This window comes from Eubalaena glacialis, chromosome 13 (assembly GCF_028564815.1).
Source record: "Eubalaena glacialis isolate mEubGla1 chromosome 13, mEubGla1.1.hap2.+ XY, whole genome shotgun sequence".
Taxonomy (NCBI): domain Eukaryota; kingdom Metazoa; phylum Chordata; class Mammalia; order Artiodactyla; family Balaenidae; genus Eubalaena; species Eubalaena glacialis.
The window spans coordinates 63,993,348-64,018,831 of record NC_083728.1 but is presented as its reverse complement, the minus strand read 5'-3'; the positions used below and the strand labels follow the sequence as shown (position 1 = coordinate 64,018,831).

The 25,484-nt window shown below is 44.0% G+C and overlaps 1 protein-coding gene across 2 annotated transcripts in view; it reads left to right on the top strand.

The window, feature by feature from the left end:
• Window positions 1–10,552, top strand: part of GRIN2A (glutamate ionotropic receptor NMDA type subunit 2A) — a 368,737-nt gene extending 358,185 nt beyond the window's left edge. Inside the window, exons 11-13 of one of the 2 annotated variants that reach the window (XM_061208160.1) lie at window positions 2,090–2,328; window positions 8,753–9,925; window positions 10,269–10,289. In XM_061208160.1, coding sequence (XP_061064143.1) covers window positions 2,090–2,328; window positions 8,753–9,925; window positions 10,269–10,289 — 1,433 coding nt within the window. Of the gene's footprint in view, window positions 1–2,089; window positions 2,329–8,752 lie in introns of both variants that reach the window. The other variant, XM_061208159.1, reaches the window with a different exon arrangement.
• The last annotated feature ends 14,932 nt before the right edge of the window (window positions 10,553–25,484 follow it).

Here is a 25,484-nt window from a genome sequence, read left to right as displayed (position 1 = left end):
TTGGATAGAGCTGGGTCTTGGTGCTGAGATGAGGACCTCTGGGAGGCCTCACTCCAATTGATATGCCCTGGGGTCTGAGGTTCTCTGTTAGTCCAGCGGTTTGGACTCAGAGCTCCCACCACAGGAGCTCGGGCCCGACCTCTGGCCTGGGAACCAAGATCCCGCAAGCAGTTAAGCACCACAGACTGGGAATTGGTAAATGCTCTTCTAGGAAAGGATGTGTTATCTCATTTCTCCTTTTGTAAATTATACTACTTTCTCCCAGAATGAAGTCTGAAGTGGACACTTCTCTGGATTTGAATCCCAGCTCTTCCACTTTTGAGCTAACTGGCTTAGGACAAGTTTCTAACCGTCTTTATGCCTCCCTTTTCTTATTTCTCTAGCAACTGAGCATGAGATTTTTTCTTTCCCTGTATTCCTGGCAGCATTGGTCTCTATCCTCACCAGTTTTTGCTTTTTTATAATCTCTGCTAACCCAAACAAATCCGGGGCTCCGAGCCCGAGTTCGGCAACGCGGGCCTTGCCCTTCCCCAGGCAGCTTCAGTGCCCTCACTTAGGTGGTTAGGCCGCACCTAAACAACATTCTTTTCTGGGCCAGGACGTCCCTGCCTCAGGGACTAGGCGCCAAGGTGGCACATACTCCACGCCAAGGGGTCCTGCGGGCGGCTGCAGTGGCCGCAACACCGGTCACCTGACCGGCTGCGGAATGAACACCTGGGCGAGGACCTGCGCACGTCACGGCGGTGGCGGCGGCGGCGGCTGCGGCGGCTGCAACGGCGGCTGCGACTTCCCGGCTCCAGACCACGCCCGCCGCACACCTCTGCAAGTGTTTTTTATTGAAGTATAGTTGATTTACAATATTATATTAGTTTAAATTGTACAGCATAATGATTCAATATTTTTATGGATTATACTCCACCTAAAGTTATTACAAAATAATGGCTATATTTCCCTGTACTGTACAATATATCCTTGTTGTTTATATATTTTATGCATAGTAGTTTGTATTTCTTAATCCCATACATCTTTTATGTCTTAGAAATCATATGTATATACAATATAGTCATACTATTCATTTAACATTCTATGCCTCTTCCTTGATTTTCACTGTTTTTGAAGGATAATTTTTAAAGACCTAAATCATAGCCTAGTGAATTGCTAGACAGTTAGTATAATTACTAGACATTTAGACCAGAGAATTTCCTCCTAAATGACAACTGGATAAAATGTGCATAAAAGAGAGACAAAATAATGCCAACCGTGCCTACTTTTTTTTCCATTGCAAACCCCACCTGCTTCTTTAGCTGCCTACTGAAGTGGGGAGGTGTTTTGTTTGCAAGGGGCCATTCAGAGCCGACTGGAATGTTTCTTCTCAAGGAACACTTTGTGCCCTAAGTGCACTACTTGGGGTGACCTTTTGGAATAATCTTGGATGTTCTAAAGGAAGAGGAAAGAAGAAACAAATATATTTGAGGACAACTGTGTACCAGGCACTGTGTTACGCACTTCCTTTACAACAACCCATGAAGGCTCCTATTTAGGAGAACTTACCATGAGTCAGGCACTACATTTAGGAATTTTGCATATGTGAGCTCATTTGATCCTCCCTAGAACTCGAGGGAGTATACACTATTATAATACCCATTTCACAGACAGGATCACTGTGGCTCTGAAGTCACACAGCTAGTATATGACGAAGTCAGAATGGGAATGCGAGTCTTTCTAATGTAGGCTTCGGCCAGCTAATCCCATGTCCTGTTCCAGGCTTGGGTGGGTGTTGGGGCCGGGGATAGAGAAAAGCGGGGTGGGAAGAACATAATAATGATGACCAAGAAAAAAAAAGACAGGGACTGTGCCAAATTCTCTCTGTACATGATCTCACTTCATCCTCCTCCAGCGATATTACATAGATGTTGTTGTCATCATTATCTTCACCCTGCAAGTGAGTGAACGCAGACCAGGAGAGCTCAGTCACTCTCACTGAGGTTGCACGGCTATAAATCACACGTGTCTGTCCCGAATGCAGGGGTGTCCGCCCCACAGTGCATGCCCTGCTCCTTACTGCCTGTGGCTCTTGTCTTCTGTCCAGGGGAGATGGAGGAGCTGGAGACCCTGTGGCTCACGGGGATCTGCCACAACGAGAAGAACGAGGTGATGAGCAGCCAGCTGGACGTCGACAACATGGCGGGCGTGTTCTACATGCTGGCGGCCGCCATGGCCCTCAGCCTCATCACCTTCATCTGGGAACACCTCTTCTACTGGAAGCTGCGCTTCTGCTTCACAGGCGTGTGCTCCGACCGGCCGGGCCTGCTCTTCTCCATCAGCAGGGTCAGTACCCCTGGCGGCTACTTCCCTCTGCAGCAGGCAGGTCCAGAAAAGCACAGGCCTTCCAGAGACTCAGGGATTCTTGACTCCTGGGTGGGGGTGTGGTGTCTCCACACCCTCCCCTCACTCATCAACCCTTCTTGGATTTGTCGGAAGGGCACCACTTTCTGTGTTCATAAGCCAGATGCAAGCTAGAGATGGAAGGTGAATAGGTAAGGCAGGCCGGGCGTGAGAAAAATAGCAGAAGTGAAATTAAAAATAGCAGCTGAACCCTGGTGTCAAAGGGAGGGAACAATGGAGAATGTGGAGAACTAAGACAGATTTCGTAAAACCCACCACACCCAAAGGGGGCAGTCGTCCTCCACTCCTGCTGAGTACAGTTTTAGCGGAAGGCAGGACCAGTCTTATCAGGTCTTCCAGTTTTTAAAAGAGAAAGCAGTCATCTGAGTATATGTGAAAACTTTCAACTTTTAAATACTAGTAACTAATTCCATTGACAAATAGAAAAACACACGGGCCAAACACAGCCAGTCTGTGGCCTCCCTCATGAGCACCCAGATATGCTCTAGGACATTATTAAAATTCCTATGTAGGATGTTACGAAGTTTGCATGCATTCCAACAGATCACGTGTGACAAAACGAAATCTACATGCAAAGCCATGTTGTGTGTGTGAACGCAGCTAACAAACCACAAAAGCGTGTATGATGTAACAGAGCCTGAAATGAAACACAGGCATGAAGAACCACGAGAAAATGCACACACATCAAACAGGAAACAAAATATACATTCAACACGACATAAACCACAGCACAGAATACACACGCTATAGTAAGTGCACTCACGTGTAAGCCACGGAAACCTCCTTACATGCTGCACAATATGGCATGTGTGTGGCCATAAACAGGTACACGTGGCATAATTCATCAATAACGATGACAACTGTGGAAAATGCCTATATTTGTAGGTACATATATGTCCCTGGCACCCTATAAGGAATTTATACTCATATCATTTCATTTAACCTACAAACCAATTCTGTGAGGTAGGTACTGATATTGGCCCAGAATTGGGGAAACTCAAATTTATGAGGTTAGAGGAATTACCCAACACCACACAGCCTTGCTGGAGCCAGGATTTGACTCCAGGTGGTGTAGTAGCAGCCAGAGCCCACACTCTTACACAAACAACAAACATCAAATACAAGCAACACAAGAGATTTGATACAAATCATACTACACAACATGTATGTACACACAACTCATATAATATGTATTTTTACTTTTTCAATACAAGCTAGTCACTTACTTGCATCACAATAAAAGCACATACGTACATATCGTTCACTTATCTTCCAACACAGTATAACATTATCTATCTATCCACCTGGCAATCAATCATCCATCCATCCATTCATCCATCCATCTATCCATCTATCCATCCATCTATTTATCTACCTATTTCTTCCGTTTACTCACCGTGGAATTTTTTTACTCTGAAAGAGTTTAACAAATTAGGATTTGAAACATGGTGAAAAATATGTGGTTAGAAACATCTAATTTTATATGCTAATGTTTATTGGGAAAATGAAATAACCATCTAAAGAGGAACTTGTGTGTTCTTAGTATTTGGTGGTTTTAAGAGATCCAGGAGGTACACATGGGCTTAGTCAGGAGGATTTATTTTCTCCATTCAGTGGCACTCTAAACTTGAGTTCTATGCAAATACATATTTCCTAATTAGCTTGATGGCCTCTAAACACACAGATTGCTTAAAAATAACAACGTGCATGCATATAGCTAGGTATTAAGCCAACTTTAAGCTAATTCTCTTCACCAGTTACTAAAGGCTTTCCATATCCAAATGATTCTGAGATTGCCATGAGCAAATGCACACTATTGCCTTTACTTGTAAATCCTGCTTGTTTTTGGAAGAGTGTTCCCTCTGTCCGAGATATCATTAAAGAAGCCAAGTTAATAGGATTGTCACTATGAGAAATGGACTAAATCCCTCGCTCCCATTCCAAGCATCTTGAGGGACGGGGGTGAAGGGGGTACTGGGCACAGCTTTGCTGTGTTGTGCCTTGACAAGCTGGAACTGGAACTTCTGTCTCCCCCTCCCTAGAGGAGAGAGGACCCCATGTCCCATGGGATACAAATGCAAACCTCAGATGCCTGCCCTCCTGGCACGGCCAAGGGTGAAGGTCAGAGTTCACAGAGTCATTTATTTTACATTAGAACCAAGTCTCTCCCACAGCTGTGGCCTTTGTTTATCACGACTTACAAAAACGCGTCCTCTCTTCTGTGGGATGCTCTTAACTTTTGTTTTCTCTCCGCAATGCTGTCCCTTTCATGTTGAAAAAAATATTCACTGTCACCAGCAAAAAAGAACCACCTCGGTTGTCTCCAGAGACGTGAGGATGGGAGATGTAGCAAAGCCAGAGACCAGGGAGGTGGAAACCGTGGCATCTTCCCAACGGGCCCAGAGGAGAGCTTGCAGCAGCTTCTGGCTGACCCACAGTGGGGACCGACAGAATAGAAGTCAGATACTGTCTTAGTCCATTCGGGCTGCTATAACAAAATACCGCAGACTGGGTGCTTTATCAACAATAGAAATGTATTGCTTACGGTTCTGGAGGCTGGAAGTCCGAGATCAGGGTGCCAGCGTGGTCGGGTGAGGACCCTCTTCCGGGTTGCAGATTTCCCCTTGTGTTGAAGGGATGAGGGAGCTCTGTGGGGTCTCTTTTACAAGAGCACTTATCCCATTCAGGAGGGCTCCTCCTAAAGGCCCCACCTTGGACCTCATGACATAAGCACCTACCTACCACTAATACCATCACCTTTGGGACTAGGATCTCCGTATATGAATTGGGAGGTGGGTACACAAGCATGCAGACCATAGCAGACACTTAAGGGATCAGGCCCAGGCACCAGGGAACCAAGGAGGACAGTATCGCCCCAGTGAGAAAGGGGGCGGGGGGTGGAACAGAGCAAACTGTCTGGAACGGCACATTGAGTCTTCAATGCTCATTTCGTCTGAGCCCATTATAGGGCCGAGAGGGCATCTTATTTCCACAACCCATAAAAGGTAGCCAGAATCTATGAATAATAGAGAGGAGGAAAGAAAGAACTCTGCAAGGAAGAAAGAAACTCCAGCCCAAGGATTTGGCTCCTGAGGTAGGGTTTAGGCAACTTATCTAATCAGAAAGCTACAGTGGCTTTCCAGAGCAAACCTGCAGCTTCAGTCAAACGGGCGCTGTGTGCTCGTACTAGTGTGAGGAGAGAGAGGTGAGGTGACAAGCAGGGAGGGCACATCGGGGGTGACTGAGCGGCTCACCCACTAGCATTTGTGGAGCCCCTTCCATGTCAGGTGCTTTGCTTGCCTTATCAGATCTTGCCCTCGTACCCACCTTAGAGTGTATGATTCCCATCTTACAGATGTGGAACTTGAGGCTCAAAAAGATGTAGTGGCTCAGCCAAGGTCACAGAGCTAATAAAGGATGGAGCTGGGGCTCATTTCCAGTGGGTTCCAGGCCTCTGGCTTTTCCCATCCTTCTGTAATACACACCACCCCTCCTCATCAGCACACCTGGAAGGTGGGTCAACTTAGCTGGAGGACACTGTCATCCAAACCTGGGGTGCAGGCACCACGTTGACTCCTTCCCGAGGCTTCGCCAGGCAGATCAGCACCTGGGAACTGCCTTGGCTGTGTGGTGTGAGTCCCAGGGGAAACAAGGGATGAGAAGAAGCAGCCAGCAGCCGTCCTCTCTGCCCCTGGAACGTAGCTCAGCTCCCTGGCCACTGCTGTGGGCCTCCTGCAAGCACAGAGACAGCCAGCTCACCTCGTTGGGCCGGAGCACACTGCCCTGATGGCAGAGGGCGGAAGCAAGTTCTCAAAGTCTCTAAAAGGAGGAGGCGAGCTCATTAAAGTAAAATGGCAAAATTAGAAAAAATTTAAAAGCTAGTGTTTTCGTAATGCGAACAACAGGAAAAAAAAGGCTCTGATCTTGGCTGATTCAAACACGTAGGAGACACACTGATTTCCACCCATAGTAGCAGAATCCCTCTAGGTCATTGTAGGAGATTATTACATTACTAAATTGGGCAGGGAAGGCACACGTTAACATAAAATATTCAAAAGCACTGGGCTATGTGAAATACACGGTGCGTTTGTATGATTTTGATGTCCAGCAGCCCTGGAAGCAGTGAGGAGACACTGCTTCCTGGGAGGGAACAGGGAAGGAGACCACACAGCATCGAGAGAAAGACTAAAGGTAAGGCTGCAGCAGGTGGGACGTGCCCGATGCCAGGGCCTTGGCCTCAGGGAGCCTTCACCGTGCAGCCTGGGGTTGAAGGGGGTCAGAGAAAGAGAAGCTCAAATGCACAACTGTAGGCTTTTCTGTTTACTGTTCCTTAACGGAGTGGAGACTGTCTCTAGAAAACTACAAGAAAAACGCAGCAGTGCAAACAGGTTGAGGCTGTCACAGTTCTGTGAGCATCCCTGCAGGTTCAGTGCGTCCCCACCATGGGGAATCGATGGAGACGCTGTAACAGAGTCCAGAGTTACCGACCCATAGTCCCCACTAGTTTATGCCAAAGTCAGCAGCAGCTACCGCATCCCTTTTACAAACAAACCCCTTCTTGGGCCGGCTCCCTGTCAGTCTTGGGAGGACCGGGTCAAATCCTGCAGCCTGGACCGAATTGTTCCCTTTAGGTACCGCGGCCAAAATCTGGGGGCAGGAGTGGGGAAGGGAGGAGCGCAAATCACAATACCACTGATGCTCTTTTGCCTATTGTAGAATGAGTCAAGAGCTCTGCCCCGAGTTACTTTCAAGGAAAAGTAAGCAGTTATTTTTAAGACAGGAGGAAGGTGGAGTGGAAAACAAGAGATGTATGGATGGGGGTGCTTATATCTGAGCTGCCCCCGAGTCACTCAGTTCCCTGGGTGGATTTAAATGCAGCATCACTGTGTCCTCAGGACTCTCCACTCTTCTTAGTAACTAAAACTCTAACTGTGCTCAACAAATTCTCACACAACCAAAACACAAAGAATATATATATATTGAGTGGGTAAGTGAAAAGTCCAAGAAGGGAGCTCCAGGGGTTCAAGCCATATGATGTCTTTTTATCCCACCATCTATGTCTATTCCTCCAAAAAATGTCTGATTGACCACACATGGGTCTCAGGTCTTCTTCTTCTTTTTGTCGGGGGGGTGGAGCTGGGAGAGACTGTTCCAGAGGTTTTAAATTGAAGTATAATTGGCTTACAATATTGTGTATCAGGTGTACTACATAGTGATTCAGTATTTTTACACATTATGAAATAATCACCATAATAACTTTAGTTACCATCTATCACATACAAAGTTATTAGAATATTGTTGACTATATTTTCTATACTGTACATTATATCCCCATGACTTATTTATCTTAAAGCTGAAGATTTTACCTCTTAATCCCCTTCACCGGTTTCACCCATCCGTCTAACCCCCTCCCCTCTGGCAACTACCAATTTATTCTCTGTTTCTATTGAATCTGTTTCTGTTTTGTTATGGGTGTTCATTTGTTTTGGTTTTAGATTCCACATATAAGTGAAATCATATGGTATTTGTCTTTCTCTGTCTGACTTATCTCAGCATAATACCCTCTAGGTCCATCTATGTTGTCACAAATGGCAAGATTTCATTCTTTTTTATGGCTGAGTACTATTCCATTGTGTGTGTGTGTGTCTGTGTGTCTGTGTGTACATACCACATCTTCTTTTCTATTCCTCTATCGATGGACACTTCAGTTGCTTCCATATCTTGGCTACTGTAAATAATGGTGTGATGAACATTGGGGTGCATGTATATTTTTTTAGTGTTTTTATTTCCTTCAGATAAATATTGGGTCTCATGCTTTAATTGATAGCTTCAGTGTAGGGGTAGCAGTAATTCCCCAAAGGAATCAATGATTGGTGATCCTTGTTTGCTGACTCAGTTTGTTTGTCAATAGCTGACTCTCTGGTATCCAAAGTCCAAAGATGATCCTGGGAAACTTTAATAAAAGTAAGGGTTGGTGACCGGGGTGTTGGGAGGGTCAACCAAATCCTTACACGCCAGTTTGGAGATGCTGAGACCCTCATAGTTGTATGAGGATTAGTGGATATTTTTTCTCGAACTCCATGTATGACTATTGGCAAAAGTGTAAGATAATCTTGATAATCTAAATAAATCAGATAATCTGAAAGTGCGAGAGCGACAAGATAAGCCTGATGCTTTGCCACTGGTCTCATACATTTAAGAAACATTATCAGGATTCAGATTGGATTTCACTGTTTCTCCAGGACTCCTATAAGAAGGTCATGCTCACCTTTGCAGGTACAGTTCAGGCATGAAATGGGTTCATGTCCTTGCTGCTGCTGATGGCGTTTTGTGCTCCTCCCCACAGGGCATTTACAGCTGCATTCATGGGGTGCACATTGAAGAAAAGAAGAAGTCTCCAGACTTCAATCTGACCGGATCCCAGAGCAACATGTTAAAACTCCTTCGGTCAGCCAAAAACATTTCCAACTTGTCCAACATGAACTCCTCAAGAATGGATTCCCCCAAAAGATCTGCTGACTTCATTCAAAGAGGATCCCTCATCATGGACATGGTTTCAGATAAGGGAAACTTGATATATTCAGACAACAGGTCCTTTCAGGGGAAAGACAGCATTTTTGGGGACAACATGAATGAACTGCAAACCTTCGTGGCCAACAGGCACAAGGATAACCTCAACAACTACGTGTTCCAGGGCCAGCACCCTCTGACTCTCAATGAGTCTAACCCTAACACGGTGGAGGTGGCCGTGAGCACGGAACCCAAAGGGAACTCCAGGCCCCGGCAGCTTTGGAAGAAATCCATGGAATCTCTACGCCAAGACTCGCTGACCCAAAACCCAGTCTCCCAGAGGGATGAGGGAACCGTGGAGAACAGGAGCTACTCCCTGAAGAGTCCCAGGTACCTTCCAGAAGAGGTGGCCCACTCGGACATCTCAGAAACTTCGAGCCGGGCCACGTGCCACCGGGAGCCTGAGAACGGTAAGAACCACAAGGCCAAGGACAACTTCAAAAGGTCAGTGGCCTCCAAATACCCCAAGGACTGCAGCGAGGTCGAGCGCTCCTACCTGAAAACCAAAGCGAGCTCCCCCAGGGACAAGATCTACACCATTGATGGGGAGAAGGAGCCCACTTTCCACCTCGACCCTCCCCAGTTCGTCGAAAACATGGCCCTTCCCGAGAACGTGGACTTCTCCAATGTCTACCAGGACCACGGTGACAGTTTCCGCAAGGGGGACTCCACACTGCCCATGAACAGGACCCCCCTGCACAATGAAGATGGGCTCCCCAACAGTGACCAGTATAAACTCTACTCCAAGCACTTCACCTTGAAAGACAAGAGTTCCCCGCACAGCGAGGGCAGCGACCGGTACCGGCAAAACTCCACGCACTGCAGGAGCTGCCTGTCGAACCTGCCCACCTATTCAGGCCACTTCACCGTGAGGTCCCCCTTCAAATGCGACGCCTGCCTGCGGATGGGGCACCTCTATGACATTGACGAAGACCAGATGCTTCAGGAGACAGGTAACCCAGCTTCCCAGGAGGAGGTCTACCAGCAGGACTGGCCACAGAACAGCGCCCTCCAGTTCCAAAAGAACAAGCTGAGGATTAGCCGGCAGCACTCCTACGATAACATCCTCGACAATCCCAGGGAGGCGGACCTTAGCAGGCCCTCCCGGAGCATAAGCCTCAAGGATAGGGAGCGGCTTCTGGAGGGAAACTTGTACGGGAGTCTCTTTAGTGTCCCCTCAAGCAAACTCTCGGGGAACAAAGGCTCCCTTTTCCCCCAGGGTCTGGAGGTCAGCAAACGGAGCAAGTCTCTCTTGCCAGACCACACCTCCGATAACCCTTTCCTCCACTCCTACGGGGATGACCAACGCTTAGTTATTGGGAGGTGCCCCTCGGACTCTTATAAACACTCGCTGCCATCCCAGGCGGTGAATGACAGCTATCTCCGATCGTCCTTGAGGTCGACGGCATCATACTGTTCCAGGGACAGTAGAGGCCACAGCGATGTGTATATTTCGGAGCATGTTATGCCTTATGCTGCAAATAAGAATAAAATGTACTCTGCCCCCAGGGTTTTAAATTCCTGCAGCAATAGACGCGTGTACAAGAAAATGCCTAGTATTGAATCCGATGTTTAAAACCTTCCATTAATGTTTTATCTATAGGGAAACATAGGTAATGGCCAACGTTCCGGAGGATAAATGTTGGATGTCCAATAGTGCCCTGCAAAGAGGAAGAGGATTTAGGAAGGTATTTTTCTGTTGGTTCTTTTGCACATGGCTCCATGCCATAGTCTTCCACTCAAGGAGTCTTGTGAGGTGTGTGCTGAGCACGGCAGATACCAGATAGGTGAGTCCTTAACCAAAAATCAACCAATAAAAGGCAAGTCTCCTGGACATGCCCGCTAGGTATGTTGGCAATAATGACGCGTTGGATGCCAATGGTGATGGGATGATTTCCTATATTCCAGATTCCATAAAGACCAGTCCACCATGTAATTTCCTCATCCGAAATGCCTAATGGTTTCTCTAATACAGAATAAGCAATATGGTATGCATGTAAATCTGACACAGACAAAACAAGAATGCATCTGCACTGTAGCGAGATTGACACGTGCAAGAGATTAGGAAGTTTGGATTTATAACTGGTCCAACTTTATTGTTATGCCTTCCATCACAGCCCCGGCCCAACCCCAGAACTCCAGGCTCCCCCAAAGAGTAGCAAATCAGTGTGTTTGTGGTCACTCTGCTAGCTTCACTGCAGTCCATTTCCAAGGCACATCTGGAGTAAAAGGCCAGAAGGGCCCTCAGGCAGAGAGCTACAAGGATCCCTTTGGATGTCGATTTGTGTATTTCACAGACACTCTCTCACCCTTGGCTTCGATGGTCTTGTTCAGAGCTGCATAAACTCACACATTTGTATCTTCCATATCGTATAAGTGTGGATCTTCTGTCTACGACACAGCGGCCGTTGTAGTTTATCCCAAAGACTCCTGTGTACGTAAGTTTGCATTTCCCCCCTTCTGGTGATGACTCAGGGTTGTATAGTATCTGTTACCCTTCCCCCCCAAGAGTAACCATCACTCGTTCAGTCCCCGAATCTCCACGGTGGCGTTTCATTGTGTGTTGCTGTTCCCAGTGTGGTGAATGTGGTGGCATGTGCCAGCAGCCATATGTGTACTGTGATCCTTAAGAAGTAAAAAGCCATCCGTCTGCTGGAGGCCAGCATGGCTGTAGGGCTATCTTCCTTAACGTCCTGAAACTCAGCTGGACACTCGTCCCCACCCCCAACCTCCTTAAATCAAAAGCCTTCAAAACATGAGAGACACTCATGCATCTACCCTGAGCAGCCTCCAAATTGTGGATAAACTTTAGTGGGACAAGTGATTTCTCTCTTCTGAAATAGTCACTCTGTTGGAGGCAAACTGCCTCACTAGCACCAACGGGAGATGCAAAATTCCTCAAAGCATTTGTCATTTCCGAGTCACCTCCATTCTCAATCTACTCAAACCTGTGCGTAAATGATATGAGATGACACTCATTTTGTAAACCTTGGGGGAAGGGTAGGGAATCTTTATGCGTGAGAAGCTCTTAGCACAGTGCCTGGTACATGCAATGTGCCCCCCAAAATTAAGGCAGTTGTTATGACACTTCATCAGACAAGAATTTTCTAGTTTAAAAATTAAATATGATAAAAACCACAGCAATATTAATTGAACATTTTATATAGTTCTAATCTAATAATTAGCGTGTTTTAAATACATGAATATCCCTGAAATGCTTGGGCTAAGTAGCCACCCATTTTGCAGGGCACCTGGGTCTGTTATGGTGTCATGTTACAGAAACCCTAGGCTAATGTAAAGGAGCCAGACCATTTCCTGGTTTCCTCCTGCATTTTGCTCGGGGTTCCCGGAGGAAGGGACAGAATGGCAGGTTGAAAAGTTATCCTGTTTCTTTTAGTCATGCTGTGTTCTGTTTTGTAGGCAATGCTTTCCCATGAGTGGGCAGGTGCCAGGAATAATTCTCTTAGAGCTTGAGGATTCATTGAGCGGCTCCCTCTTTGAGAAAGTACACCTGACCTACAATATTCCTATAATGATGAAAAGTGGTTGCAGTAAAGTTCAGGGTCAGTGGTAGAGAGGCAGAGGGAGGCAGTGGGTGAGAAAGTCTTTGAGGTCAAGAGGCAGAAGGGGCCAACTAGGTGCTGAAGATGAACGCACTTAAATGTTGCATTGTATTTCTTGGATGTTGCACCTTTACTGCCTCAAGACCCAACAATGGAGAAGCCTAGATTGAAAGACCCGGAATAGTCCCCCCAATTTCTAATCTTAGACACACCTGTGACCGTATCATGTTTTAGAATTTACTGCCTTTGCCCTTCCACTCCATTCTAGAACTATACAGCCCCAGCCAGGATCACTTCCATTTCCTTACAAGACTGGCATGTCTTGACATGAAATGAATTGAAAAGTCTCCCCAGCAGTACATCGCCTGTCTAAAGAGGCTGTCTGTCTTCCTCCAGTGTCCTCCAAACCAGGGAGCTGCTAAATATGGCAGAGATCTCCAGGGAGAGTGAGAATTACACTTGGAATGATCCCATAGATCAAAAACCCTTCTTCTAATAACAGCATTAGTTCTGCTATTAACCCCATGCCTCTCTGGGTATAGAAACTAAAAACACGGCTTTGGGAAGAACCGACAGTAATGTAGTGAAAAAAAGTATACACTTCCTTTAATACCTAAAGTGTTTTTAAAAAAATAAATAGGATTGGATGCTATGTAATAAATACCATTTCCTTCCTCCACAAATTCACTGACTCTTAATAGTGATGATCCCAAACTTAAGACAATTGACCATTGATGGGATGGTCCCTTTCCAAGTGAAAGATAGTGATGTTGAGCTATTCAGAGGTAATCCAAGTCATTTCAGTTCTTTGGAGAAAGAGTAGCAGGAATATAACATCCAACAGGAAATCACACCTACAGTACAGGAGGTGATAAGAATTACATAGGAGGCCCTGAACTATGGGTTCATTACAGAGGGTTCCTCTGACACGTCTAGGCTCTGAGTCCTTAGATTTGTTGATGCCAAGGATCCAGAATCTCCGAACCCAAATGTGTGCCGGAGTTTCCTTTGACTCAAGTCGGAACTGGCATCCGTAATGATATTGCATTAACTCCAAATGGTTTTCTCTCCTTGAGAAGGACCCAACTAGTCCTCAGATAGGTAACAGTATGCACATGAAACCAACTTAAAATATTCTGTGTATGAGGAGAGTCTTCTAGGATGCGAAATCTACTCTGGGAAACCTTTGGGTTTCTGGAAAATTGTTTCCGTTATCCTTACACCTGCAGGTTCTTAGGCCACCTCTAGTTTTAATGCTCTGAGAGGGCAGGTCACCAGTGGGTCTACTTTTCTGCCAGTGAGGCTTCCATGAGAGGTGCAGGATTATAACCACCCTACTCATTACTCTTGTGTCCTTTGCAAATCTCACTGCATTTTTGTAGCCAGCACTGTCTCATGGATTATACCCGGTTTTCTCTTCCCTGTTTCAGAAGGTGCCTGAGAAGTGCTCATACGTAGGTTCTCTGATGAAAGCATTAAATTCACCTGTTGCAGCAAAATCAGTCAAATCAATTCACGCCTATTTTCAGGGGAGAAAAAAGAAAATTACACCTTGTTTACAAATGAAATAGTTTCACTTAAATGGGACTCTAGCCAAGGCAATTAATTAGTCAAAGGATCCACAGCAGCCACGCAGTCATACATTGTTTATTCTATTTGATATGTCTACCACTGATGTGTATTTAATATTCTGCGTCCTTCTCAGGAAATGACAAATGCCCCGAATTCTTTGCAGATGGAATTGCTAATGAAAAAGAAAAAAAAGTTGGTGTTAATTAAATGGTGATTAAAAATTTATCTCCTTTAAACTTAAAAAGTGCAGCCTTAATAATCAGTTGTCATATAAATAAATAGATTGCACTGAAATCCCTTGCGGTTTAAGACCTAAATAAATACTAAATTGAGAAACCTAAATATCTTTCAGAAGAGCTGAATATATTCATTAACTTTATGCAAACCCTGTACTGTTTCTTTGTGCATAACTGTTGTGTATGAATTCTTAAAAGGGGGACATGAGTTGTTTCTGAAATAGAGCCTGTTTGTATTAAGCACAGCTAGAGTAGACATAATTGGACTTCAAGGGAAAGACCCACACCAACAAAAACCAAAACTGAATAGGTGAAAGCTAAACTCAGTGGTTGGTATTTAATATGACTTAAAGGCAATTTTCATTTGAAAAGCAGTGTTTATTTTCACTTGAGATAAAACTAGACCTTTCTGGATACCCCATCTTCTCTTGGTAAACAGGGTTGCAAGTGCTTAATGAGAGGTTATGTGGGGTCTCTACTTGAAAAGTTCTCCCAATGTGCAGTTGCCCTTTTCCATTCAATCCCTTTACATTATTCTTTGTTCATATCTTATTGTATCAGAGGAGGTCAGCTTGCCACTTGGTAGAGATCGGAGATGATCAAATGCACTTATCCTGTGAATATAAATGCTCATGTACACATGTATATAATATACATGCTTGGTTACTACAGTTCACAAGTAAGTGTATTATCCAAATAAAATTGTATATAATGTAAAGTTTATGTTAAAATTTAAATGGTGATAATGATATTAACACACAGAAAACCCATTCTGGTTATTGATGGGATGATATTTATGTAAAGAGGGCACTGTTGTTTTTTTTTTAAATTATCTCAGTTTTAGGGAGGATCATGGAGCCCAAGTGGGATTTGGGTGTTGGAGTTCTTGGCCCCTTATTAAAAAAAAAAATATCTGGGGTTAGGGGTGTGGGATGTATTCTGCTCACTTTCGCTCTGGAAGACAGCGCTGATACGGACATGCATGTGATTTCTGTAAACCCATCAAAGGGCACATTTCCTGTTTAAACTCCTTCTCCTCTTCCCCCACCCACACTCTTTCTGTGCCCGGAAGTACTCAGTATAGTATCAGCTAAAGGTGCCTGCCCAGAACTTAGAGAACTACACCAAGGTTTGGGGGGAGGGGAAGGGAGATGGGAAAATTAAGAGAAAATGACATTCCAAAGGGGTGGTAGTCATCTGTATAAGATTGTCAGGTTGTCAGGTCTGGAACCCGAGACTTCCTGGTCCAATTCCTAGCTTGGTCCCCCTTTCCAGGCTAACTCGTTCCTAGGTTTCTCACAGGAGTTCTCCCCTGAGTACCTCTGGGATCCGAGCCAGAGAACCTAAGAGAACTGACCTGGCTATCTTTGCCTCTCGCCTTATACAGACCCACACATTCCTCTCTGAATTTGGTTTTCCTTTAAGCTCCCCAAAACCTCCTGCTTCAGAGTCCTGGAGAAGAAAACTTTTTGTTCAGGGACCTACCTATTCCCTGGGAAGAGTTGATAAGGGATATAGTTTAAAACCTCAAACCAAAGTTGAAAGCTGGCAGTGATCACTGCGATAATATTGTATATTTCTCATGAGCCAGGGATGACCAAAGGACACTCACTGATTAGCTGATGGAACCTGACTGAGTATCCACTCTCCTTTTAAGGACAATTTGGTATTGGGGAGCTACAAAGGGAATAGAAAGTACAGTCTCTTCCCATAAGTAGTGTATGGTCTAGAACTTCAGTTCCCTAATGCAAAAGATAGCTGAGGACCCATGAAATGCAAACATAGACTACATGAAAAAACTGGAAATGATAAATAAAGTTTTTGTCAGGAGATAAAAATTTTATCTGATTCCATGCTCAAATAGACAGACAGACAATCCCTTCCCTAGGCTCACTCCCAAGTAACTTTAGAGAATCTAGTTGTTGTTCCTGGAGATGCCCTTGATTATTTCAACCTTCAAAGACAGTACTTAGGGAACCCAGGAGCATCTGATCAGGTGAACAAACTTGCCCTTCTCGGTTTTTGCACAGGCAGCCTTGGATCTGGTTCCATTCAGTTCTCCAACCGTTGCCAAATCATGCCTCCTCCCAGCTCTGCTTTATGACATGTGCTTTAAGAAAAGGTTGTGGAAAAAAATCCTCAAAGGATTGGGAAATAGACCATGATGTAAAAAGACTATTTTCTGAAACCTTTTTTTGTTTGGTTTTGTTTTTGATTTGTGAAGAATACTTTGGATAGTTCAGGGTATAAATGTATCAGGGAGGGAAGTAGAGAGAATTCCTGTTGAGTCCCAAGTGCCTCGTGTTGTGGCTGGCAAAAGAGAACACATCAGGTGCCTGGAGAGAAGATGGGACAAGGAGATGGCCAACGGGGTCAAGGTGTGTTTCAGAAAGATGGTGGGGTGGAGAGGGAGCTTATTTTTTCTCTGTCCATCCTATTCTGTACGTTACTGGAACGTTGGATTCTCTGTTCATCCCAAGGACACGCCTTGGTTCAGCACCTGAATTTGGAAATATCAAAATATATCTACATTGAGTGTAGACTGTATTCTAGGCGTGTCCTAGAATGCAATCCTCAAAATAACCTTAGGATGTTAAGTATGATTGCTCCCACTTTACAGATAAGGAAACAGGCTCAGATTGGTTTCAGCCTCATCAGCCACAGAATCTGCTAATAAATCTGTAATATTAGGCATAGTCTCAAAGTGCCTGATCTCCTCCAGGGAGGTCAGAATAGAAGTCAGGAAAAGAGATATTCTGTTTTGAGGTCCCTGGGGCTATTGCTTGAGTTTCAGCCTCTGTGGTGAGGAAGGTGGTTGGTGTCCTACCCCTCGTCGTCTGGTTTGGGGTGTGTTGAAAACTCCCGGGACCCCACCTCTGTTCATGGTCCCTTCTGAGACTTGAATGCTGTATGTGTCTCTCCCCTGAATGCTTGCACTCAGCACTTACTTTTTTGGTTCCTGGGGAGTTATTTTCTCTACTTAGCATGTGCCTAATCTTAAATATCCCCTTCCTAATATCTCTTCTCTTTCTTAGTAGACATCAGGGATAATTCCATTAAACATATGCAAATAATATGCTGTCACATATGTGCGGTTGCACGCACACACATACACACACACACACACACACTGCCTTGTGGCCCCCATTAAAGCTCTCCTAAACATTGTGGCCCATTTTCAGAAAGGGCATGCTCTCTGCACCCTCCTGTTGCTTGTCTTTGCCAAGCAGACGGAATGAGGTTCAGAGGTGTGACAGGGAATTGGAAATAAAGTTTTTGCATAAATGATCAAGAGTTTGGTAATCAGTATGACTGAGGGGCAGCTATTAAGATTTTTTTTCCCTTCTTAGTCTGTTCTATGTTTTTCAAATTGTCTTAGAGATACTTTCCTGGTTATTGACATCAAGATAACTGTTGCACCACTGAATACTTGTTTGGTTTATCTCATTAAAGAATGTCGAATTGGAATATTTCCACCAGGCTTTCTAGGAGCCTAAAATGATGTAGTGTGTAGTCTGTGTAGGCGATGACCCTGAGGCAATGATGCATTCCTTTCTTGAACCCTGCTTCCGTGTTCTAAGCCACACCTCTCTCTCCTGGCATTTTATTTACTGTGAGGTGGGACAAATTAGGACCATTTTATAGATGAGGAAACTGAGTGGGGTTTGAAGGAATGTTTTCAGGGGAGATTCTGTGATTACATCCCTCTGGAGGGTCATTTAACCTAATGTAACGTTGTCCTAGTCCCTGAGAAATTCTCTAGCTCTTTACATCTTTCAAGCTGGCAGTAAAGTCTCTTAAGACAGAAAGGTTATTATTATTTAATAGCTGTTTTGAAATCCTGTTGGGTCTACAAGTGCATGACAACATTCTCCCAGGGATGCTGAGCTTTGCAGAAACTGGAACACTCAAAAGAACAATTTGGCCAGTGGTATCTCTTCACTGGGGCTGTATTTCAAAGCACACAACTCTCCAGGGAGCAGGAACCAAACTGTTGAAAATGGAGTCATTTCTCAGATTAACCTCCTCCAAAAAAGTGTCAGCAGTACGTAGAAACAAACAAGACCAAACAGATTATCACTCATAAATCCCTCTTACCTACTACATTTGTGAAACAATGAGTTTGCGTTTTTGCAATTTTGAGAACATTCCTCATTAGCAGTAGCCCTGGGTCATAACCTCTTCCAGTTAATTCTCTCTCACACCTTTGGGAAGGATTTAAGATGAGCCTTCAAAAGGATATTAATATAACAAGTAGCCAATACCACAGCTGCCTTTTAAATTAATAAGGTTAATTGTTCTCCAGCAAACATAAGTTTGTCTTCGACATTTTAAATGCTTCTCATTGATCTGACATTTTGCTGTTTCAAGCTTTTAAAGGGCTCAAATCAAAGACTATTGATAGCTGAGCAAATACTGAAGGTCCAGAAATATAAAAACATTGTCAGTTTTTCCATGAAGAACAATCATAGGCTTTTGAATTCGACAGAGGTTTTTACATTAGCCATCTAAGACTTACTGAATTATTTCTATTCTCAGTTAAGCTAATTCAAACAAATGAACAGTATTGACTTTTCAAATCTATTTTTTTTTTTAATCTTTAGTTTATAAGGTTTGTAGACACAGCTCTGAGGCCATGACCATTAAGTAAATGTTCCAGGGTAGAAATTAAAGATTCAGATGACTATTTTGGGTCAAATTCAGGTGATCATCTTTGAAAATCCTGATGGATTTGGGAAGATGAAAGTGGCACTTGTAACATTTATGTTTCTCAAATTTTTCCCTGGGAAAGGATGTCAATTATTTATTTTTTTCAAATAAGAAATTCGGTCAAGAATAACATTTTCATAGAAAATTCAGTAAGCTACTCAATACAACTAATTACATGGCTAGATATGGCTCAGATGCCTTCCAAGCCTGAGGGTCCCAAAATATTTCTTTATCAGTTGTTTTTAACTATGAATCTTAATCTTGTTCATTCCCTTGCTAAAACAAATTTAAAAGCATATACTTTCCAAATTATGTAGTCGGGATAATTCAATGTAGTATATCACAGTAGAATGTGCGTTTGTTTATGTATAGTCTATATATTTCAAGCTGAATATTCAGAAAGAATTAGGTGAGTTAATTGGTGGCTTGAAAAAGAAGCAGATCGTAAACATCGTAAATAATGGCCTTCTCACCCAGAAAAAGAGGGTGAACTATCCATCTTTCACTCGTGTTATAAGACTCGTTGCATAATAATACACAAGCTGGTCATTACCCACAAGAAAGGAATTGAATTAAGCAGCTTGATAGGTCCGTGTCTGCGTTCATTTTTAACCCAACATGGATGGGTTTGAAGTCCTTATGCAGAGGGTTTCCATTCACAGCTACATTCAAACACAGTCTAAAACCCACATCAGAACTGGCTCTATCTCTTGTATGGAGGAGCCCCAAGCAAGCTGTGTTCTCTACTCAGTGGTTTTCATTTGGGAATAAGATGTTCACTTACCAACCGTAACAGTTTATACCTGTCATGTTTTAATCCACTGCATGAGGAAGTGCTAATAAGTGTATTAAATATTTCCAAGCATAGCTACAAAATTACACGTTTGCTTAACACCTTTCTATGATAGAGGAAGTATATACTATGGTTGTCTCCTTGTAGTACGTCTTTTATTTTTGTTCAGCGTGTTATCAGCTGTCTTAAGGAATGGGGTTTGAAATATGTGTGCAAACTGATATGTTCATAGCTCCCGAGGCAACAAAAGTGCCCAGTCATATCGTGTAAAAATGTAAATACAGGAGAATTTCATTTTTCTAATAAAGATAATTTCTGCCAATTGATATGAAAATGAGAAATGGAGTTGTGGTCTTTGTTGTTGCTGCTGCGGTTGAGGGCGTCACTAACGTTTCGGGCGGGCTTAGTGTTTGTACAAAGGGGAAAATCACGTATTTCCTCCTTTGTGCAATGGAGGAGTGGAGGGGGGAGCTTGGAATTGGGAAGAATACAGGACTTGGCTTCAGGGTTTTACTGGCAAGTTTTGCCACTGTCCCTAACCTGGATCTCATCTTCCTGTGCAGTTCCCACACTTGCAGCATTGACTCTGATAATGTTGGACTTCACCGAGCCCTGTGACTTATGTTTCTGGAAAAAAGTGATGGTCAAAGACCTCCTCTCCTTTTGTATCCCAGGCAACAGCTGACTGCAAAGGACCACCCTTCTCCATATGACTTCAATATGACCCACGGGTGCCCCCCTTCTCCATGCCAAGGCCAGACACAGAGCCTCCACATTCCCAATCCTTGCCTCATAAACGACTAGCGGACATTCTTGTTCCCACTGACCAACTGGAACAAAATGCTTGTTGAGCAGCCAGAGCCGGCACGCGACGTCCTCCTGGGAACAGGCTGGGCTCAGACTCTTGGGTCTGCTACTATCCAATCCCACCACTCCCATTCAGCTCACATCCCCACACCCTGTTCTTTCCAGTTTTGTTTACTCCCCCCTATAAAAGAAACGTCCTTTTTACCTAACTCTTGAGATGCCTGCAGAGCTTATAGTCGGAGCATTCTCCCTGTTCCAATAGCCCTCCTCCCCCTATTGCAATTGTCCCTTTCTCCTCCTTGCAAGAATTTTTCTATAATCAAGTCCCTCCTTACTAAATCTAGATTTAATTTTCATGTGACAACTCCCATCCCTAGATCAAATGACATTTCTAAAAAATCTGACCTTGTTCACTCTACCTCTCCTTTACTTAAAATCTTCAGCTGAAAACAAATGACCCACAGGAAAAGTCCGGATTCCATAGCCCAGCACACAAAGTCTTCCACTCCCCGCAAACCCCTTCCTACCACGTGCCGTATGCACCTAAGGCCTTTCGGCTCCTCTCCAAAGACACTATGAGCTCTCGGGGTTCCATGCCTTCACTCGTGCTATTCTTTCTTCCTGGAATGCTGGTCTCCTCGTCAACTCCTAATCCTCCTTCAAGTTGTATCTTCAATAGAAGCCTCTTCGTAGTCTTTCCAAGCTCTCTCCCAGCAGCAGAGTTAACACTTGACTTCTCCGTGAGCCAGCCCCTTGCACACCCACCTGTCACATGATTTAGCAGCCTTTACTAAACTTTTTAGTGTGTGCTATCTCTCTTTAGAATGTGAGCTTTTCCAGGGCTTTTCATATCCAGATGAAAATATATAATTTTTCATCTTTGAATCCTAGCACCCAGCCCAGCATCTGACAGAGAGTGGGCATTTTTGGATGGGTAGGAGAATAGCTAATTGGAAGATTGGGTGGCTGTTGGGTGGGTGAACAGCTGGATGGGCATGTAGATGGAGTGCCTTGGAATCTGTTCTTGGTTTACTTCACTCTCTATCTTATCTACTGTATTTTACCCAGACCTTTGACTCTAAACGCCACCGATTACTCCTACGTTTTTATATTTGGGTCCGACCTCCCCTATAAATTCTAGACTCACATATCCATATCTATATTAGTAACTCCACCTAGAGATCTGAAAGACATTCAGATCCCAAAATATCTTAAAAGGTCTATTGGGCCATCCCCCACCCCCAGTAGAAACCTTATCCTCCCCCAGAGTTCCCCAACTCAGGAACTGGCACTGCTACTGAGCTGATTTCTCAGGCTAAATACCTTCTGGTCATCCTTCAGTCCTCTTCCCGACCCTGCCCCCACCCCTTACATTCAATCCATCCACCAGCTCTGTCTGCATGACCTTTAAAATACATTAAGACTTCTACCACTGTCACCCAGATCATCACCTCCATTTATACAAATGCAACTGCTTTCTAACCCATCCACCTGCTTCTTCTCTGGCCTCCATGTCTCCATTCTCCATACAGAAGTCAGGATAATCTTTTTTTTTTTTTAACATCTTTATTAGAGTATAATTGCTTTACAGTGTTGTGTTTGTTAGTTTCTGCTGTATAACAAAGTGAATCAGCTATACGTATACATATATCGCCATATCCCCTCCCTCTTGCATCTCCCTCCCTCCCTCCCTATCCCACCCCTCTAGGTGGTCACAAAGCACCGAGCTGATCTCCCTGTGCTATGCAGCTGCTTCCCACTAGCTATCTATTTTACATTTGGTAGTGTATATATGTCCATGCCACTCTCTCACTTCGTCCCAGCTTATCCTTCCCCCCTCCCCATGTCCTCAAGTCCATTCTCTACGTCTACGTCTTTATTCCTGTCCTGCCCTAGGTTCTGCAGAACCATTTTTTTTTTCTTTTTCAGATTCCATATATATGTGTTAGCATACGGTATTTGATTTTCTCTTTCTGACTTACTTCACTCTATGACAGACTCTAGGTCCATCCACCTCACTACAAATAACTCAATTTCGTTTCTTTTTATGGCTGAGTAATATTCCATTATATATATGTGCCACCTCTTCTTTATCCATTCATCTGTCGATGGACACTTAGGTTCCTTCCATGTCCTGGCTATTGTAAATAGAGCTGCAATGAACATTGTGGTACATGACTCTTTTTGAATGATGGTTTTCTCAGGGTATATGCCCAGGAGTGGGATTGCTGGGTCGTATGGTAGTTCTATTTTTAGTTTTTTAAGGAACCTCCATACTGTTCTCCATAGTGGCTGTATCAATTTACATTCCCACTGACAGTGCAAGAGGGTTCCTTTTTCTTCACACCCTCTCCAGCATTCAGTGTTTGTAGATGTTTTGATGATGGCCATTCTGACCGGTGTGGGGTGACACCTCATTGTAGTTCTGATTTGCATTTCTCTAATGATTAGTGATGTTGAGCATCCTTTCATGTCTTTGTTGGCAATCTGTATATCTTCTTTGGAGAAATGTCTATTTAGGCCTTCTGCCCATTTTTGGATTGGGTTGTTTGTTTTTTTGGTATTGAGCTACATGAGCTGCTTGTATATTTTGGAGACTAATCCTTTGTCAGTTTCTTCATTTGCAGATATTTTCTCCCACTCTGTGGGTCCTTTCATCTTGTTTATGGTTTCCTTTGCTGTGCAAAAGCTTTTAAGTTTCATTAGGTCCCAGGGTAATCTTTTAAAGACACTAATTAGATCATATCCCTCACCTGGTCTCAAACCTTCAGTACCTTTGCATTACAGTCAGAATAAAATCAAAATTCTTCCCCATTCTAACTCCGTGTTCCAAACCCTTACTATAGTCCACACTCCAAGAAAAAAGACGAATGTTTCTCTTTTCTCTTGCCTCATTCCCTGTCTTTGGAGCCTCTCCTTCCCTAGCCTTTTCTCTTTTTTTGGAGCAGCCAAAGATGGGCCATTTCCAACACATTTTCCATTAGCTGAAGTGGCACTAAATACCATCACTGCTATGAAACTAATCGGCAATTTGTGAGATGCCTTTACACCCATGTAGCCCCATTTGGGGGCATAATTATTCCCTAATTAGGAGGCGATTTATACTTGTTACTTGGGACATTTGCTTCTGCCAGTGATGTGGCTATCCTAAATGGCTCAGTTCTCTTTTTTTCTCCCCCAAGATTCTGCTGGCTGAAGCCAGATGACCAGACAGCCAAGCAAACTTAATTAACAGACAGTTCTGTTCCTGTGGGAGGGAAAAGCTCAAATTTGTTATCATTCTGAGGATAAAACCAAATACGTTTCTCTTGGAAGACCTTGTAGTCTTCCGCTAGAAACTGAGTTTGGGGGGGTGTGTTACCTTCTTTTTCAAGAGTTCTGATGAAATTTATTATTAAAGTTCACTAAACTAACCCATCTTTGTAAAAACCCTTTTAAAATCTTTAAAGCCCTCCTTTGTAGCAGGGATTATAGTCCCCATTTTACATATTCAGAAACCAAGGTTTAGAGATTGAAGTGACTTCCTTAAGACCATACAACCAGGTCGTTGTGAAGCTGGGGTCAAGGGTGAGCACATGTCAGCTGGACTTCATATCCCATGATTTTTCATCTCTACTTAGTGCTCACTATTACCTAGATTCCAATAGTGTACAGGCAGGAACTGCCTCTGTGTCCCTGATGCCTTATATGCTGTAACTGTCCAGTAAGTATTTTTAAATAAACAAGAAGCAGAGAGAAGAGCCAGGAAGTCTGAGTTCTTGGCCACATCCTTACTGTATGACTTTTGTCTTTTCACTTCTCTTCTCTTATTCTCATAGTCTTCTCATGCATATCTGCAAAATGAAGATTTTCAGCTCCAACTCTGCCCTCTTCCTAGGCATGTGCAGAGGCATTGTCAACCACACCATATATCAATAAAAGATAACTCCTTCTGTACTATTTTTAGTTCCAAAACTTAGGAGTTGTGTTCAGGGTATGTCCAAAGAAAAACAACTTCCAGTGACGAAGTCCATACCATCTGACCTCTGCTTTTCTGGGGACAGAGGGTATCTCTCCCTGGGGGTGAGAATGGTCCAAGAATTAGAGGTCATAGATCAGGACTTTCCCCTAAGGAAGCAGATAGAGAAGTGGCCCCTGGCTTTGTTTCTGAGCTCTCCAAGGTACTGAAAGTTCCAAGGATGTAGGTGTCAGGTCTTTACTGCTCTCCGTAGACAGCAGATAGAAAAGGGGTGCACATTTTTGCTTCTGGAAACTCCAAGGTGCTAAAATTTCTGGGGCTGTGTATGCAAAGCCTTGTGCACTATGGTTCAGCAAAACCTTCCATTCAGTGTGCAGGCTGGCAGGAGCCAGGGGGAGACTGCGCTATGACTTTCCATTTGAAAGTCTTTACCCCCCTTGAAGAAGTGTCCAACTCTCCCCTACTTCCCACCACCCACTGACATGCCAGGGGGTTCCAGAAGTTTTCTCTTTCTTTCTCTTGCCTTTCTCTCACTTTGTCTCTGTTCCTGCCTGAGGAAGAAGCAGCAGCCTTGTTCTTCTTAACTCAGCAGTACTGCAGGCAACCGTGCATTCTAAAGGGCAGCCCCCTCCTCTTCCATTTCCTCCTGAGCAGATAAGACATCCCAGTCCCCAGTTCAGAGGCCGGGCCCCAGGAGCTAGTGGCATCAGATGTGCTCAAAGGTTTTGTTACTTTTTTTTTTTTTTTTAAACATCTTTATTGAAGTATAATTGCTTTACAATGGTGTGCTAGCTTCTGCTTTACAACAAAGTGAATCAGTTACACATATACATATGTTGCCATATCTCTTCCCTCTTGCATCTCCCTCC